Source organism: Nicotiana tomentosiformis, chromosome 3 (genome assembly GCF_000390325.3).
Source record: "Nicotiana tomentosiformis chromosome 3, ASM39032v3, whole genome shotgun sequence".
Classification (NCBI taxonomy): Eukaryota; Viridiplantae; Streptophyta; class Magnoliopsida; order Solanales; family Solanaceae; genus Nicotiana; species Nicotiana tomentosiformis.
Genome location: NC_090814.1, coordinates 133,931,930 through 133,944,526, shown reverse-complemented (window position 1 = coordinate 133,944,526; position 12,597 = coordinate 133,931,930). Strand labels below are relative to the sequence as shown.

The 12,597-nt window shown below is 36.9% G+C and overlaps 1 protein-coding gene across 4 annotated transcripts in view; it reads right to left on the bottom strand.

The window, feature by feature from the left end:
* LOC104108391 (ABC transporter C family member 13) overlaps window positions 1–12,597 on the bottom strand; it is a 103,871-nt gene that overhangs the window by 19,078 nt on the left and 72,196 nt on the right. For 3 of the 4 annotated variants that reach the window (XR_011415007.1, XM_070197655.1, XM_070197654.1), the window contains exons 22-27: window positions 7,345–7,432; window positions 6,274–6,429; window positions 6,062–6,193; window positions 5,405–5,505; window positions 4,511–4,574; window positions 3,969–4,226 (exon numbers count right to left, since the gene is read on the bottom strand). Coding sequence is in view for 3 of the 4 variants with exons in the window: in XM_070197655.1 (XP_070053756.1) it covers window positions 3,969–4,226; window positions 4,511–4,574; window positions 5,405–5,505; window positions 6,062–6,193; window positions 6,274–6,429; window positions 7,345–7,432 (799 nt within the window). In the remaining variant the exon portion in view is untranslated. Of the gene's footprint in view, window positions 1–3,968; window positions 4,227–4,510; window positions 4,575–5,404; window positions 5,506–6,061; window positions 6,194–6,273; window positions 6,430–7,344; window positions 7,433–7,516; window positions 7,558–8,323; window positions 8,618–12,597 lie in introns of those variants that run through there. The other variant, XM_070197656.1, reaches the window with a different exon arrangement.

Below are 12,597 nucleotides of genomic sequence, written 5' to 3'. Positions count from 1 at the left end.
TCTTTATCTAAAGAAGAATATAATGAGCTCATTCAGTATCGAGCAAGTAAGCAGACATCTCCACAAGTAGCCTCAGTTGCTCAGACTGATACTTCTGTCACTGGTAATTCTTTTGTTTGTGTTTCCCAGTCTAGCACTCTTGGCCCATGGGTTATGGACTCAGGCGCTTCTGATCACATCTCTGGTAATATATCACTTTTGTCAAATATTGTATATTCACAGTCTCTTCCCACTGTTACTTTAGCCAATGGATGTCAAACAAAGGCAAAAGGAGTTGGACAAGCTAATCTCTTGTCTTCTATCACCCTAGATTCCATTCTTTATGTCTCTGGCTGTCCTTTTAGTCTTGCATCTATTAGTCGTTTGACTCGTGCCCTCCATTGTGTTATATATTTTATTGACGATTCTTTTATTATGCAGGACCGCAGTACGGGACAGACAATTGGTACAGGACGTGAATCAAAAGGCCTTTACTACCTTAACTCACTCAGTCCTTCCACAACATGTCTAGTTACAGATCCTCCAGATCTAATCCACAGACGTTTAGGACATCCGAGTTTATTCAAACTTCAGAAGATGGTGCCTAGTTTATCTAGTTTGTCTACATTAGATTGTGAGTCGTGTCAACTTGGGAAACATACCCGAGCCTCCTTTTCGCGTAGTGTTGAGAGTCATGCAGAGTCTGTCTTCTCCTTACTTCATTCTGATATATGGGGTCCTAGTAGAGTCAGTTCATCCTTGGGATTTCGTTATTTTGTTAGTTTCATTGATGATTATTCAAGATGTACTTGGCTTTTCTTAATGAAAGATTGTTCTGAGTTATTTTCTATATTCCAGAGTTTCTGTGCTGAAATCAAATACCAATTTGGTGTTTCTATTCGCATTTTTCGCAGTGATAATGCCTTAGAATATTTATCTTCTCAATTTCAGCAGTTTATGACTTCTCAAGGAATTATTCATCAGACATCTTGTCCTTATACCCCTCAACAAAACGGGGTTGCTGAGAGAAAGAATAGGCACCTTATTGAGACTGCTCGCACACTTCTAATTGAATCTCGTGTTCCGTTGCGTTTTTGGGGCAATGCAGTTCTCACAGCTTGTTATTTGATTAATCGGATGCCTTCATCTCCCATCAAGAATCAGATTCCGCATTCAATATTGTTTCCCCAGTCACCCTTATACTCTCTTCCACCTCGTGTTTTTGGGAGCACGTGTTTTGTTCATAACTTAGCCCCTGGGAAGATAAGTTAGCTCCTCGTGCTCTCAAGTGTGTCTTCCTTGGTTATTCTCGTGTTCAGAAGGGATATCGTTGTTATTCTCCAGATCTTCGTAGGTACCTTATGTCAGCTGACGTCACATTTTTTGAGTCTAAACCTTTCTTTACTTCTGCTGACCACCATGATATATCTGAGGTCTTACCTATACCGACCTTTGAGGAGTTTACTATAACTCCTCCTCCACCTTCGACCACAGAGGTTTCATCCATACCAACCGTTGAGGAGTTTAGTGTTGTTCCCCCTAGTTCCCCAGCCACAGGAACACTGCTCTTGACTTATCATCGTCGTTTGCGTCCTCTATCAGGCCCAACTGGTCCTCGTCCTGCACCTGACCCTGCTCCTGCTGCGAACCCTGCTCCTAGTAGACCGATTGCACTTCAGAAAGGTATACGGACCACACTTAACCCTAATCCTCATTATGTCGGTTTGAGCTATCATCGTCTGTCATCTCCCCATTATACTTTTATATCTTCTTTGTCCTCGGTTTCCATCCCTAAGTCTACAGGTGAAGCGTTGTCTCATCCAGGATGGCGACAGGCTATGAGTGACGAGATATCTGCTTTACATACAAGTGGTACTTGGGAGCTTGTTCCTCTTCCCTCAGATAAATCTATTGTTGGTTGTCGTTGGGTTTATGCAGTCAAAGTTGGTCCCGATGGACAGATTGATCGACTTAAGGCCTATCTTGTTGCCAAATAATATACTCAGATATTTGGGCTCGATTACAGTAATACCTTCTCTCACGTGGCTAAAGTGGCTTCAGTCCGCCTTTTTCTATCCATGGTTGCGGTTCGTCATTGGCCTCTCTATCAGCTGGACATTAAAAATGTCTTTCTTCATGGTGATCTTGAGGATGAGGTTTATATGGAGCAACCACCTGGTTTTGTTGCTCAGGGGAGTCTCGTGGCCTTGTATGTCGCTTGCGTCGGTCACTTTATGGTCTAAAGCAGTCTCATCGAGCCTGGTTTGGTAAGTTCAGCACGGTTATCCAGGAGTTTGGCATGACTCGTAGTGAAGCTGATCACTCTGTGTTTTATCGGCACTCTACTTCAAGTCTCTATATTTATCTGGTAGTCTATGTTGATGATATTGTTATTACTGGCAATGATCAGGATGGTATTACCAATCTGAAGCAGCATCTCTTCCAGCACTTCCAAACTACGGATCTAGGCAGATTGAAGTACTTTCTAGGTATTGAGGTTGCTCAATCTAGCTCAGGTATTGTTATTTCTCAAAGAAAATATGCTTTAGACATTCTTGAGGAAACGGGGATGATAGGTTGCAGACCTATTGACACTCCGATGGATCCGAATTCTAAACTTATGCCAGGACAGGGGGAACCGCTTAGCGATCCTGCAAGCTATAGGCGGTTGGTTGGAAAATTAAATTATCTCACAGTGACTAGACCCGACATTTCTTATCCTGTGAGTGTTGTAAGTCAGTTTATGAATTCTCCCAGTGACATTCATTGGGATGCAGTTGTCCGCATTATTCGATATATAAAATCGGCTCCAGGCAAAGGGTTACTCTTTGAGGATCGAGGCCATGAGCAGATCATTGGATACTCAGATGCTGATTGGGCAGGATCACCTTCTGATAGACGTTCTACGTCTGGATATTGTGTTTTAGTAGGAGGAAATTTGGTGTCCTGGAAGAGCAAGAAACATAATGTAGTTGCTCGGTCTAGTACAGAAGCAGAATATCGAGCAATGGCTATGGCAACATGTGAGCTAGTCTGGACCAAACAATTGCTCAAGGAGTTGAAATTTGGTGAAATCAGTCGGATGGAACTTGTGTGCGATAATCAAGCTGCCCTTCATATTGCATCAAATCCGGTGTTCCATGAGAGAACTAAACACATTGAGATTGATTGTCACTTCGTCAGAGAAAAGATACTTTCAGGAGAGATTGCTACAAAGTTTGTGAGGTCGAATGATCAACTTGCAGATATTTTCATCAAGTCTCTCACTGGTCCTCGTATTGGTTATATATGTAACAAGCTCGGTACATATGATTTGTATGCACCGGCTTGAGGGGGAGTGTTAGTTTACAGCATGTATATAGTATAGTATTGTCCCACATTGGTAAAGGAGTAGTATGTCCTTGTATAGTATAGCTATAAATAAGGACCTCTTGGATTGTATTGTTTATCTAATATCAATAACATATTTTCTCCCGTGCCTTCCCACGGTATGCAATATGAAAAGTTAGTCACCTAAAATCAGACAGAACTTTCGACAGTTACCAGCTTGCATTATACAAAATCATTGCACCTTTTAAAATTCTTGGCCATCGTGCTTAGCACGAAATGTGGTCAAAGAGTAATATAGCTGAAATTTTCACTACCGTCTACCCCTGCAGAAAACATAATTAAGAATAATAGTCTCTACTATATCTCTCTATAAATCAAGTTTCTGGTGTAATAAATGCATAATTTGGGATTTATCTGGTCATAACTAAAAAGGAAAAAGAAAGAGAAAACTAAGAAAGTTGATAACAGAGAACAGAAACAGACACGGGGAAGCATTAAGTTGAGATATTGCAACATCAAATCAATGTATATGAATCCAATATTATAGTCACAACTCTCATCACTGTGATTATCAAAGAAGCATCAGCTTGCTGACATGGACACATTGGTTCTTCTCTATTTTTCCAAGACTAACGTAAAGCAGTCACAAAACATATTACCTTCAGAAGACCAAGACGGAAATATGGCCATCCATATGCATGACAAATTGCTTTGATTAATGAAGGACGGGAATATTCATTTCTTTCTTGAGCTTTCCAGCAATTTAACAGCAAAGTGTGGCAGGATGAAGGATCCATATCAATGGGTAGCTCAAGCAAATCTTCAAAGTCAAGCTGCCTTTTGACTCCGCATTCCATTACAGGTTTGATAGATTTGAATCCTATCAGATCCCAGCAGTTGCATATAATTCCCTTTGACTAATATCCCAATGAAACCCATTGTCTCAAGATTAGGATAAACAGGGGAAACAAGAACAGAAAGTAAAAATGTTATAGGCAACCAAAGTTTGCATGCAAAGTAAAAAAGTAGACAGGTTCAGCACATAAAGAAAGTACTGTAGTTATAAGAAGAACTAGTGCTTTCTGACATCACCAAAGTGGTGAAACAGGTCTCAGTTGTTTTCACGTTACAACAATCCCATGATGGAATTCAATAAATAACATGAGATATCTCATATGATGAATGGAGAAGATATACATACCACTCCTCCGGAGCTACCTTGACCAGTGTCCATTTTACTTGGCAGAAGCAATTCCTCCGTGGAACTGTTTATTTCATGCGATTAATGAATTATAGATGAACTTTTAGTTATGCAATCAGTGTTCAATCAACATAATTGAAGTTTCAAACTCTTACAAATTATTGCCAGCTCATATTTTCACATGGAGCCTATATAATAAAAAATAACTAGATATAATTATAAATCCTGGTAGATAAATAGGCAAAAACTTCTATGCATCTGCATGGAAAATCCAACACAATGTAGGTAAATAGAAAGGAAAAACGTTATTGCAGGATATTTATTGTGTATATATTAACTGGTCCATGATCTCATGGACCGGGAGGTCACGGGTTCGAGCCGTGGAAACAGCCTCTTGCAGAAATGCAGGGTAAGGTTGCGTACAATAGACCCTTGTGGTCCGGCCCTTCCCTGGACCCCGCGCATAGCGGGAGCTTAGTGCACCGGGCTGCCCTTTTAATATATTAAAATTTAGAAAGTTCAGAGAGCCAAAGCAACAGTCATTCAAGTGATTATATGACTATCAACATTCTAATGTTTAACATATTAATTGCTGGTTGAATAACCAGAATCTTGACACAAACAAAATGAACTTAAGCAAGGTGATAGAGGATAAATACTGTGTTTTATGATTCCATTATGCATTATAAATAACAGGAAGCCATTCCAAAATAAACAGCCCTATCCCTACCGGGATGATATTCTTTTTTGTTTGACTTTTCATCTGTCAAGTAACCTCTAATCTTTCTATAGATGTTCAATGCGATTAACTCAACTGCACTAGGAAGACTCAAGACAGCTGGATCTTTGTATCAATACAATTACATAATGCCAAAAACAAAAAGAGGAAGTTACCTTCTACTCTGAGGCCGTGCTGTAGTTCTGATAATATTAATCAAAACTGCAAAAATCACATCTAATAAAGCACTGCAGCTTTCTTTAAGACATAGTAGAACCTGAAACGGCAAAATTATAGTAGACTCTTTCAATATTCGGTGGTCAGCAGAATCTAGGTGATAAATGTGTGCATCGGAACAAGCATCAAGAGTTGATCATGAACAATTGTTCAAGAGCAATAAAGCCTACTCAACAGATACTTTCTCTCACATAAGATGATGGTTCATAGACCTTAGGGTGTATATCCATGAAAACCAAAAAGCTTCAAAAGCTAACACTTTCCGCTTTTCGTTTCACCTTTACTGCAGAGAATCTAATAATCTGCTTTGGCATTAGAGTCAACATTTTGAGCAGATGCCCACAACAACAACAGTATCTCAACAAATACATGAACTGAAATAAAGTAATAAACAGTATCTCAATGCATTCCTCAAGAATAAAAGAATATCACCTAATTCTGAGGTGCAACAAGATCCAGATTGTTTACTTGTAGGAGCAATTTTAAAAATGAATTGAGATGCATTTAACAACAGAAACAAGTATTCCTCGGAGAAAGTAAATTTCATAGATCCAACATATTCACCATCTTAAATTCCAGTAAATTAAAAGGCATACCTGAAGTGAAGAAAAATCCCTTTGTAAATGGGGTACCAAAAGAAGAAATTTCAACATCCACCAAACGCATATGATAGGGTTGCAGCAAATGACATAGCAGTGCCCACACTTAAGGACCAGCAGAATAGTGGCCTGTAAAGGTATAATGCCTGATTAAAAATGGAAGCCGCTGCTAACAAATACATAATTTGGTACAAAAGTGCAAAGCTCACCCATACTGAGAATTGTGAGAATCTGAAGAGCCATTCATGATATGGTTCAGGAAAACTGTCAAGCATTTTCTTGATTATCACAATCATGTCAAAGAGTCCCATGCTTGCACCCAATGCAGGTAGAAGATGCAAGGAAACCTTTACTAGTCGGGGTACCTATTTAATTCCTGTAACTATTAGTCCATGAAGCACCTCATGAAGGAAAACATTAATCCAACTATGTAAGTGAAGCCTCCATGGAAATAATTTGCATGATTACGAGTTAGAAAGAGAAGTTAGTTAGGTAGAGGAATGAGAAACATGAAACAAGGCATTTCATATCTACGACAGAAAAGAGTAATCATAATAAATAAGGACATGCTATTTTGTCTTCTTTAAGTATATCAAACTCCACAAACACCAAGAAAGAGCATCCAAAGTACAATTGTCTAAAACAAAAAGGTAGCACGAAACCCTCAGTCTTAAAATCACAGAAGATAAATAACATGAAGAGATAAAAGACATGAACACTTCCGGAGCCATGTTTTCATCTCTATATATCCTTCTTATGTGCCAAAATCCTATGTGATTTCCCCCATTAGAAACTTGTTGAGAACTACAATTACCAAGCCACATGACAACAATGATTGGGCAAAAAACATTGTTAAACTTTTTCTTGCACAACGCACCAATGCCTGATAAATTCATTATTTCCTGTTAATTATCATCAGGGGAAGCAACAATGAACATTATCTAATAGGTAAAAGCAACTACGTATGGTTGATAAGATGCATTTTAAATTAAGTGCATGCTTCCCAAAATGCAGATCATGCCAAATGAAATCTACTTTCCTAAATGGAATGGTTGCACTTATTATATAATCAATGGTAGGAGTCTTACTTTTACACAAAAGGATAATCCATTCCTCACTTTTAAGCATTAATACATGGTTTAAATTCCAAATCAGAAACTATACAGAGGCAATGCCTTTCTTCTTTTTGAGAAAAAAGGAAATGTGTAGTAAAAATTTAATAACCAATTTAAGCAGATTGGTAAAAGGAAACAACTCCTTGCAATGAAGACGCAACATACCCTTTTTCCATCTTTGACACTCCTTTTACCTGCTCCAATAGCAACAACAAGGACAATAGTCACGATATTAGCTCCAAAACCTAAAACTGTGAATATGGTTAAGGTAATAAACAATAATTGCAATTTGTATAACTTTCTTAGCATAAAAGAACAAAAATAAATTTAAGGATATAAGTTGCTGAAACACTGTGAAACTCCGTTGCTATCCCATACCTGACCACCCAGAAATAAAAACAGAGTTTGTCCATTAGAATCACAACAACAACAAAAACATAAGGTTTAATGGTAGCAAGATATAAAGCATGGTGTACCCCATCATCAATCAAGAAAGCTCCATACTACGATTTTTCGCACTCATCAAACACAAAAGGACAAACTTAATAAAAAAAAGAGGGGAAAAAACAAGAAAGTGATAAAGAAAAACATGAGTGGGGGAAGGGGTTTCACAGCTGAACGGATGATCAGATTCCTAAGGGAATTTTGATAATGCAGTCAAGTTTTACCAAAAGTACTGAACTCTAAGAATGGAAAAATGAAATCTAAACTCTAAGGATGAGCAGCTAACAATCAAGCAATCTAAATTGGAATATCAATGATTTCTTCATTCCTCACGTTTACTATTGTACCCGCACTTCATTCTTTCAAAAGTTTTATACTTCCTAAAGAGTCAAGCATGCCCCTGTCTCTGTCTTTAAGGCTATAGTAATCAGAGTCCAAAATAATCGAGGAGGTATCTCACGAGTTGGAAGCAAAGTGGGTGAATATCTATCTACTCTACTTAGAATCTTGAGTTCTTGAAAACAAAATCTGTCATAAAATTTCAAGAAAAGAGCAGTTTTCTAATGCATAAACTGGACTATAAATAAAAGATAGAAGAAAGAAAGATGCTTGGCAAGGAGAAATGATCAAAAAAGTAAATTATAGTGAAATCAGAAGAAACTTGTGTTATGGACGAGGAAAAAGAAAAAAGGAAACATACATATGGAGAGTCAGAGCAGACGCGCTTCATCAACTCCATATAGAAACCTTTGCTTTCAAATTGAGGAGAGGAATTGGAAAGCAAATGGAGTAGTGCATGGATGGCAACATATACACAAGGGAGTTGGCGAACTTTACTGGGTATTATGTTATGCGGGTCGGGTTTATGGATCATTTTGCCCCATTCATTTGCAACTTTGCTCGTTGCTTTCCACATGCCCCTGCGTCTGCATGTGTGCTTTCTTCTCTTTCTACTTTTACTACTTTTTTTCCGCCTCATTTTCCTTTTAACTGGCTGCTGCTTTTTTTTTAAAGCTTTATGGGTATGGGCTTTAAAGCTGAAGAGGCTTTAAATCCAATAGACTTTACTTTACTAATTATTATTACTACTATAACGGAAAAAGTTCTAAAAAAGTCTGAAAAGCCACATCTTCCCCACTCGACTATTGCTTCTTACAATTGAAATGACTGAAAGTTTTAGTTACACAATTTTCCTCTTTTCTCTACTCTCCTCTTTCCTTATTCTCTGATCCCTTAATTGAGTGCCAAAATAGTTGGGTAACTCTTAGATACAAGTATTAAAAGTGTTTTTTAAGACTTTTAATTTAATATGGAACGTATCTTAATCTGCCGCCTCTCTACACTTTTTTGTACCTCTATATTCTGTTTTTTTTTAAGATCATATTCTTAGATATGAGTATTTCACATGTATCAGTTCAAAACAACGTTAATGAAATATAAAGCACTTCATGTTTGCTTGAAAACCCATAGAGGATACTTTAAGTGATGCTTCATTTGAAATAAGAACTAGTTAATTTGCTCGCGCTTCGCGCAATTGATAAGTGCATTTTACTAGATGTTACCTACATAATTTCTCTCATTATCATGTTTCCTTCATATTCTTAACTTTATTTTGCAGGAATAATTATAGAAGAATTGTTGTGCGCAGCATGAAAAAAGAAAAATAAATATTCAAGAAAAATACAACAAAGAAGTGTAAGATTGAGCTATGATTCATTATTACAGTGATAATGCACCAAGTCTCAATTTGCTATGATGAAATCGACGAAATCTAAATTTAGAATGACATAATTCTCATCTCTGCAAATTCAAAATCTAGATTTGCCATGAAAATCTAGAACCAAATCGAGAAGTCGAATTCCCATCTCTGCAAATGCAAAATCTAGATTTGCCATGAAAATCTAGCACCAAATCGAGAAGTCATCATGAAATTTTCTTATATAAGAAGAAGAAGAAGATGTTGCCCGATCAGAAGAGGGTATCGGAGTGGAGAGAAAGCATAGAGCTAGAAGTCTGAATCCAAATTCTTAAAGCTTCTCTGCTTTATTTCTTTCACTAGTATCGAGTTATCTTTTCTTTTAAATTATAATAGTGGTTTAATTGTTGTTTCTAATTAAATTCCAGTGTAGGAAATTACTCTAGTTCTTGCTTTTAATTAAATAGGGAGAATTTTTTTTCTTGAATATTTCTTTCTATTTTCTTATTTAATGGACAAGAATATTTTCATTATTAGTACTAATTCCAGTATGGAGTAACTTTTCTTGTGTTGGGAGAAAGGCAGATCTTAATATGTCTATATAATAGTAGATATTATTCCTCAAATTCACATGCTTGAGTTAAAAAAATTTATTTAACTTTTACCTGCTTTTACAGTTAGACGTTATTTGATTTATTAACATCTATCTATCTTGTACTATATATTAATTGTTTATTAATTCTGTAATCGAGAGAGGCGGAAGAAATAATATAGTTAATTGTAGTATTGATAAATGTTAATATTTATTCAGTAACATCTATCTTTTTTATGTTATAACTAATTTTACACTTATTTGTAATCGAGAGAGGCGAATAGTGTAATAATCAGTTATAACAAGTAGGGTAACCGAAAGGGACTTACTAACAAGAGCATGTTTTAGTTCAATCATATATTTCTTATTCTTTGATATTACTATTTTGAAGATTAATTTGTATAGCCGAGAGGAGTGTAATTAATTATTCAACTTTAGTAATAATATATATTTGTAATCGTGAGAAGCATTTATACATTTTTGAGAAATAGAGAAGAATAATAATTCTACTATATAATAGAAATATTAAGTGAAGTCAGGATCCCAACACCTTTTTATTATATTTGTGAAAAATAAAATATTTTCTATTGCTCTATTCGTGCATTTTTAGTTAGTTAATTCACAACTAAACTCTTTATGATTTTCTCAAATAGTAATTAAAACAAGAAACGCCTGTAGAATAGATAAACCAATCTCTGTGGGTTCGACATCTTTCTATACTATTATTTGATAAAGTACGAGTTAGAATTTTATATACGCTAGGCACTCGTCAGCTGTCATAAAAAAGTTAACTTATAAAGTGATCTTGTTATAAATTTAGGTGAGATGGAATCAACAAAATATTTATGTACATGTATGCAAATATACTAAAATGGAAAATATCAATTAATAGAAAGCTTCCCCACGCAAAAATATCAAGTTCTTTAGATTTTGAAGAAATTAAAAAAAATAAAAAGTAATTTCATTTAAATTCCACAAAAGAAATATGGTTCTCATTTAATCCATAACTTATGTGAAAAGGTTAAAGACATGTCAACAAAGATCGGCTCTGTGAAGCATATATTTCTTGAACATGAGAAGTTTTAGACTCAATGTAAAATCAAGTAGAAAGACTTTAATGAAACATATCTAATACTTATATAGGATATCCAATGATGTTCCTTAAACAGAAAATACAATACTATTCAGAAGTATCATGCCGACCTATCTCATGTATTAGACTTCAGCACGGCTCAGCTAGATAAGAGTTTGGGTTATGAAGAGAAGCCAGTTGCCATTGTTGATAAACAGGTTCGCCAGTTGAGGTCCAAGAAGATTACTGCAGTAAAAGTACAGTGGATGGGCCAACCAGTCGAGGAAGCGACTTGGGAGGCCTTGGAGGACATGCGGAGCAGATATCCACACTTATTCAGCACTCCAGGTAAAATTCTAAACCCGTTCGAGAACGAATGTTTGTTTAAGAGGTGGAGAATACAATGACCCAACCGGTTATTTTGACTTTTAGAACCTCGTTCCTCTAAATAAAACTCCATGTATGTGCTTTTACTAATTTATGACTTGCGGGGACGGTTGGTTCAGAATTTGAAAGTGTTCGGGTTGAAATCGGAATACTTGGTTCCTTAAGTTGGCCTTAAAATGCTAAGTTTGACTTCGGTCAACATTTTGAGAAAATGACCCCGGAATCGGGATTTGACGGTTCCAATAGGTTCGTATGATGATTTTGGACTTGGGCGTATGTTCGAATCGAGTTTTCGACAACTTGGGAGCGTTTCAGCACTTAATAGGAAAAATCAACTATTTGAAGGTTTAAATGTTCTTTAAATTTGGTTTGGAGTAGGTTTTGGATTAATTGAGGTCCGTTTGGAATTCCGATCCTGAGACTAGCTCCATATGGTGATTTAATACTTGCACGCAAAATTTGGTGTCATTCCGAGTAGTTTAAGTATGTTTCGGCGCGTTCGGAGTAAGTTTGAAAATTTTGAAAATTTTAAGTTGAATCAATTTGGTTTGAGATATGATTCTTAATTTTGATGTTGTTTTACACGTTCCGAGGGCTCGAGCAAGTCCGTTTTATGATTTCAAACTTGTTGGTATGTTCGGGTGGGGCTCCGGGGGCCTCGGGGGTTAATCGGACGAGGCTCGGACCAAGTTGGAAATTGGGAGCCAAAGCTGAAGCTCCCAACTGCTGTCAGAATCGCACCTGCATTGGGCCAGCCACAGGTGTGAGAGATGAGCCGCAGGAGCGACAGACTTGGTGCAGAAGTGGGTCTTTGTCCGCAGAAGCAAGCCTGGTCAGCCTTGGGTTTTTTCTGTAATGACTCGGCCGATCGTTTTGAGTATTACAACCCTGTTTCGCCATTTGCTGTTCAATTTATGCTTTACAGTTGTTTTATGACTTACCGAGTTAATTGGTTCGGGTCCGATGAGGTTTTGGAATGAATTGAAACACTTAGTTTCAAGGTTTAAAGCTTACGTTAAAATTGTGACCGGATGTCGACTTATGCGTAAACTAACCCAAAATGGAGTTTTGATGATTCCAATAGCTCCGTATGGTGATTTTGGACTTAGGAGCGTGTCCGAAAAATTATTTGGAGGTTCATAGTGGAATTAGACTTGAAATGACAAAAGTCGAATTTTTGGGAAGTTTGACCAGGAGGTGACTTTTTGATATCGGGGTCGAAATCCG